We start from the raw sequence: 6,656 nt of genomic DNA on the forward strand, positions 1-6,656 counted from the left end.
TTTCTGCCTGGCTGCTGTCCAGCCACTCTGTCCCCAGCCTGTAGCACTGCAGGGGTCATTGGGGCCAAAGTGCAGGACCCGACACTTGGACTTGTTAAACCTCACCTTGTTGGGTTTGGGCCCTGGATCCAGCCTGTCCAGGTCCCTGTGCAGAGCCCTCCTACCCTGCAGCACATCAACACTCCCAGCCAACCTGGTGTCACTGCAGTTCCATGGGGCCCTAGAGTGTCACAATGGTCTCCAGCAATGGTCTCCATGAAGCCTCCCAGCCTCCCAGCAATCCAATTTTGGATCATACTGGGAGTGACTGGATTCATACTGGGAGTATCTGAGAATGACTGGGAACACACCATGCACAACATCCCCCATACTGGGGGTGACTGGGAGCAACTGGGAGCACACTGGGAGCCAATGGCATCATACTGGGACTGACTGGCTTGATCTAGTCAGAGGCAACTGGGACCATCCTGGGGGTGCTGCCATGTGACAAGGATCATACTGGAGCTTACTGGGCTCATATTGGTGTTGAAAGGGAACAACTGAGATCTCTGAACACCAAAGGTTCCTTTCCTGCTCACTGAAGAAGGAGCTTCCCAGTATCCATGTGTGAGGGGACCTTCACCTGAACCAGATGCTGTTAGGAGAAAAAGCTGCCTCTGCTGGAAAATCCCACACAACAAGTCAATGCCAAGAGAGCATTTTGCTTTCACAACTTCCCTCCTGGAGCCACAGTCCTTTTGGATCACACAGCAAGCGAGAGAACAGCACAAAATACAAGGCTGTGTCCAGTTTTTGGCTGGACCAGCAAACAGAGGGAGTGCCAGGATCTGCTTCCACAGACTCTCCTCTTGGGGAACAGATCCCCCCCAGGCTCCATTCCAAATGCTGTGCACACCCTGCTGGCTACAAACAACCCCTTCTTTAAGAAGTTGTTGGCAGGAGCTTTCCCAAATAAATGGCATCTTAATGGCAATTTTCATTCAAAATCACCTCTGTTCCAAAGGAAGAACGGAAAGCCCACAGCAATCCCAAAGGCACATATGGTGCACCTGGGGAAATCCTTGACTTAGGGGCCCAGTGGGTTAAAAAATACCCATCAGAAGCCACAGAGTGCAGAGTGCAAACTGCAGCAACCACTTGCTGGATCATTTTGGCTGTGCTTCACACATCTGCAGACTGTCTGTCCCCCTGCCAGGACAGAAGGACACCCATCAGGGGCTGGGCTGGCTGCTGAGAATGCCTCGGGCAGGAGGATCCTCAGGCAATGAGCAGGTGCCCAGAGCCGCTCTGACACTGAGGCCTCTGTGCCCCACAGCAACGGGAACACCACAAGGACACGGCAACGTTCCTGTGACATCACAGCAGCAGCTCCCCCAAAAACCGCCTGGAAGGTTCTCCTGGGTCACCAAGGAGCACAAAGGATCCTCAGAGGGCACAACCTATTGCTCAAGGGATCCAAGAGGAGCTCAGAAAATGCAGCAAATGAGGACACCCCACAGCCCAGCCTGAACACTGAGAAGGAACAAATATGTGACCAAACCAAAAGAAATACAACTTCTGGTCACTGATGCTTCTGACTAAAACCAGTGTCTCAGTTCTAGAAGACAGGTGTCTGCTAGGGAGGGCAGGAGCCTCCCTTGGGATGAAAGAATGTAGACCACCCTCCCTCCGAATTATTATAATTTTGAAATCAAGGGGCTCTTAGGCAGAGATCTGGGGATAGGAATAACAGTTCTTTATTAGTATAACCAGGCAAACAAACAACAATAACTACAGCAATAACAACAAAACAGGACCAGGGGCCCCGTGACAGCTTTCTCAGCTGAGACGGGATGGAGGAGAGGTTTTCTTTTTCACAAACCCCTCGGGTGGGCAGTCCCGGTGCTCCTGCAGGGCTCTGAGGAACAGTCAGCTGGAACAGCAGGGATGAGCTGAGATCCTGGGACGGTGGCTGAGGTGTATCAGCAGCTCCACAGTGGTGCCTGGCACTGCCACACGTCCCCGCAGGACAGGGGGTGAGAGGCCACCAACAAAGAGGGAAGAAGGAGAAGCAGCAGCAGCTTCTTCTAGATGAAGGCAAAATTCCCTTCTCCCCACCCCAACAGCTCCGTGCCCAAAGTGTCCTTCTCCAAAGCTGAAGAAAAGCCCGCCAAACTGTCGCCACCCTCCTTTTTTCCTGTCCCCTTCCCTCCTTGGGCCCGGCCAAACTCTTTGTCTTTTGTCAATCACCCACCAAGTACCCATAGTTAGGTTCCCTCCCCGCCCCCATCCCCCCGCCCCCGCAACTAATGGGTAAAAATTCCACAGGCAATCCAGAATTAAAAAAAAAAAAAAAAAGACACCTAACCCCCAACACCTGCCTCTAGCAAGGACCTGAGATGGGATTGAATATAACAAAAGGGCCACGGCCAGACCCTCACGTTCTTTTATCCCACATCATGTCATTGCCATAGGCAGGAAAAGGTACAGGTGTTTTCCCAGCATGGATCACAGGGAACGTGGATTACCAGGTCTCTGCCGAACTTGAATTTTCCAAGGAGGGATGAAGCTGGAGCAGTGCACAAAGCTCTTCCTGTACTTTGAAGCATTTGCAGAGCTTCCCTTACCGGTGCCTCCGTTGGTGTTGGGTCAAGTCAGAGCTCTGGGTGAAGCTCTTCCCACACAGGGTACACTCGTAGGGCCTCTCCCCAGTGTGGATGCGCCGGTGGGTGATGAGGGTGGACTTTCGCTTGAAGCCCTTCCTACAGTCGGGGCAGCGGAAGGGCCTCTCATCCGTGTGAATCCGCTGGTGCCTGAGTAGATGGGAGCTGGTCTGGAACCTCTTCCCACACTCAGGACACTCGTAGGGCCTCTCCCCAGTGTGGATCATCTGGTGGATGGTCAGATGGGACGTCAGGCTGAAGGTCATCCCACACTCCCCACACTCATAGGGACGTTCCCCAGTGTGGGTCCTCTGGTGGTAGATCAGATTGGAGCTCTGGCTGAAGCTCTTCCCACATTCCTCACACTCGTAGGGCCTCTCCCCAGTGTGGATGCGCCGGTGGATGATGAGGTGGGAGTTCCGCTTGAAGCCCTCCCCACAGTCAGGGCAGAGGAAGGGCCTCTCATCCGTGTGAATCCGCTGGTGCACGAGGAGATTGGAGCTGGTCTGAAACCTCTTCCCACACTCAGGACACTCGTAGGGCCTCTCCCCAGTGTGGATGCGCTGGTGGATGATGAGCTGGGAGCTGAAGCTGAAGCCCTTCCCACATTGCCCACACTCGTAGGCCCATTCCCCAGTGTGGATCATCTGGTGGCGGATCAGGCTGTTGCTCCGGCTGAAGCTCTTCCCACACTCCAAGCACTTGTAGGGCTTCTCCCCATCCTGAAGCTGCTCATGGACCACCAGCTCAGAGCCCTGGCTGGATCTCTGGCCGCCTTCCCGGCACAGGGTGGGTCTTTCCTCCTCAGAGTACCCTGGGCTGGGTTTGGAGCCCCTCCTCCTGCAGGATCTCACAGGCTTTTCCTGCCCGTTGGATTCCTTCACCATGGAGCTGCTCAAAACGGCCTCTTCCACGAGGTTCTGCCGTGGGGATTTGTCCTCCCTGGTCTCCATCCTCAGCTCCTTGTCTGGGGGAGGAAGGACAAGGAGAGGATGGGATTTGCCTCCGTGCCAGAGGGAAGGGGAAGGAGATCCCCCCAGTGCGTCCCTGGCAGGACGGCGTCGGCAGCGGGGTTGTCCTGCAGCCGGGGGCCATGCTGGGCTGGGAGATGGAGCAGGAGAGAGGGGGAAAGGGGCACTGACTTCCTCCTCACCTGTCTGGGCGTCCTGGGGCATCTTCCTCTTCCTCGCAGCCTGCTTCTCCATCTCACCAAGGTTTGGGAATGGGAAATCCTGGTTTGGGGAGAAATACAGTTCATGAGCACATTGGAATAGGGCGTTCCTCGTGCCCAAGTCCATCTCTAGAAATCACAAGCCTTCCATAAAAACCTCCCAAACACCAAGATTCAGCCCTGAAAATGCCTCCCAGGAGTTCCCCATCTCTGGTCTCTCCCCTTTGGTGTTCAGGGTTTCCCCCCTGTCCCAGCTGCTGGGGGTCACACTTGTACTGGGGGTTCCCCTGTTTGCTTGGTCCCTGCCGTCCTCAGGCTGCTGGGAGTACCAGGAACCTGAAAAGCTCCCCCCAGTTCCATCTCCTCAATAAGGGATGCTGGGACCCCCCATGGTCCCCCCAAGGGGCATTTGCTGCTCAGCTTTGGAATTCTTCATTCATAAATATCCCCCCCAAAAAAATCCAACCCAGGGACCCCCCAGGATATCTGGGCTGAGCTCCCCCTCTTGGGGCACCTGTGGGATGGGGGGTGATGATCCCACAGGTAGGGGGACTGTAAATTCAGGGAGTTCTTGACCTCTTGGTTCATTCTCCTTTCCCTGATCCTCCTTTGTCCCTCCTCTTCCTGTTGAAGTTCATTTAAAAAATTATGGTCTGTCCCAAGGGAAGAACTCACCCTTGGTTTTGTATAAGGTCAGTCCCTACCTAACCTCCCTTTTCTTTTCCCTATCCCACTGGCTGTAACCCCCCTGTATCTCCTGGCCACCCCCTTCCCCAAGTTTAAGAGATAGCACCCGAGGAATCTCAGCCTCTTTCTTGCCCCAGGTGATCCACATACAATGAACCCAGGACCACATCTCGTAAGTCTGAGCCTTCTTTGTCTGAAATACCTTAGGTCCATGTTGGATATATTTTGAGACCCCTTCCTGCCCGTGTTCTGTGAAGGGTGGACACATCCCCATGGGGGACAAGAATGAAGGAGTTTGTGGAGTACTTACAACATCTTCCTCCCTCTCCTCCCCTTCCATCCCTCCTCCTTCCCCTCCCTAATGCCACCTCCTGCTCCTACTTCCATCCCTTCTCTCTCTCCTTCTTCACCCCTCCTCTTCCATCCCTCCTCCTCCTCCCCCAGGAGCAGTGACACCCTCGGTGCCCCGTTCCCAAACCCCTCACAGCCCACGGCAGGAGCGGGGATGGAGCCGGGACAGGTCGGGATGGGCAGCGCGGGGCTCTCAGCTGCTCCCACCCGCTGGGGACGGGGGGAACCCGGCCCGGGGAAAAGGAGAGGGAAACTGGGAAAATTGGGGGCTGCAGATCCAACCTGGGGCTGGCTGGGGACCCTGGCTGGGGACTGCCAGCCCTTGGGGCTGCTCTGGGGAGATGTGGGAGGGGGGAACACAGAGAGGGCCGGGGGATCCCAGGAGTGGCAGCACTGGCAGGGACTGGTTTGTACTGGGATCATCCTGGCAGTGGCTGAGATTGCACTGGCTGTGTACTGACATCATACTGGGATCATACTGGGAGCAGCTGGGCCCACGCCAAGAGAGACTGTGATCACACTGAGGGAGACTGGAATCATATTGGGATGATACTGGCAGTGAATAGGAGCCTACAGGGGGAAACTGAGACCAGGTTGGGGGCAAATGGGATATACTGGGAGTTACTGAGATCATGCTAAGGCTGACTGTGAGCACCTGTGAGCAACTGGGGTCATGCCAGGAGCAACTGGCAGGAACTGGGAGTTCCTGGGTGCATGCTGGGGGTAACTGGAAGCAACAGGACTTATACTGGGATGAACTGGGATCATGCTGGAGGTGAATACGATCATACTGGCAGGGAGTCCAACTCCACTGAGGCTGACTGGGAGTGGTTGAGAGTAAATGGGATCATGCTAGAAGGAACTGGGAATATGCCCTGCGCTCCCCAGAACCCCGGGATCGCCCCCCATATGTCCCATGTGTCCCCCAAACCCTCCAGGATCCCCGAGTGCCCCCTCAGTGCCTGTTCGGGACCCCCCAAAGCGTCTCTGGATCCCCGAATGCTCCCGACCCCACAGATGCCCCTTCCAGCCACTCCTGGGAATTCATCTCCCATCATCCCAGAGCACAGCTCCGCGCCCAAACCTCCTGCCGTGCCCCGCGCCCAAAAGAGCCCGGTTACGGCTCCCCAGGTTCCCCCCAAGTGCTCCCGAGCCGTATACATTCGCCCCGAGCACCTGCAGCCACGGCTCGGACGCAAAAGTCTTCTCCAAGCGCTTCCCCACACCGCCGAACGCGCCTTCCGTGCCACTTCCGGAACTACAGCTCCCATCATGCTCCGCGGCGCCCATAGAGCGCTATTCCAGCCGGGACTTCATCTCCCGTCATGCCCCGCGCCTCACCGGAACCCATTGGAGCTGTGCCTTCAACTCCCGTGATGCTCCGCGGCCCCATCAAACCGTATTATACCGGCGCCTACAACTCCCATCATCCCCCGCGGCCCAGAGATTCCCCGTTACAGCCCCCCAAGTGCCCGCCCGGACCCCGAAGGGCCCCCAGATTCCCCTCCCTGACCTCCAAGTGCCCCCCTGGACCCCAAAGTGCTCCCCCTGACCCCGAAGTGTCCCACAGAATCCCCAAGTGCCCCTCCAAGTGCCCACCCGGCTCCCCCAAGTGTCCTCCAGACCCGCAAGTTCTCTCTAAATTCCCTCCCCAGACCCAAAACTGCTCCACATGTTTCCCAGAAAAGTCTCCGTGGACCCCAAAGTGGCCCCTTTTACTCTGTCTGAGAATAATTTAAAAATGATGATCAAAGAACTAAAAATAGGAGTAATTAGCATAAAGAGGGAGAAATAGTAGTCAATTA

The 6,656-nt window shown here is 55.9% G+C and overlaps 1 protein-coding gene across 1 annotated transcript in view; it reads right to left on the reverse strand.

Moving 5' to 3' along the window:
• The window catches only part of LOC148182884 (uncharacterized), a 130,349-nt gene extending 124,260 nt beyond the window's left edge, over positions 1–6,089 (reverse strand). The window contains 3 exon segments of the mRNA XM_088063822.1: positions 2,598–3,609; positions 3,796–3,874; positions 6,028–6,089. Of these exon segments, the coding sequence (XP_087919948.1) occupies positions 2,598–3,609; positions 3,796–3,847 (1,064 nt within the window). The 5' untranslated portion in view covers positions 3,848–3,874; positions 6,028–6,089.
• Positions 6,090–6,656: the final 567 nt, after the last annotated feature.

The sequence above is a fragment of the Pseudopodoces humilis genome, chromosome 18 (genome assembly GCF_049639895.1).
Source record: "Pseudopodoces humilis isolate 2021_Gansu_Grassland_sample_001 chromosome 18, ASM4963989v1, whole genome shotgun sequence".
NCBI lineage: Eukaryota > Metazoa > Chordata > Aves > Passeriformes > Paridae > Pseudopodoces > Pseudopodoces humilis.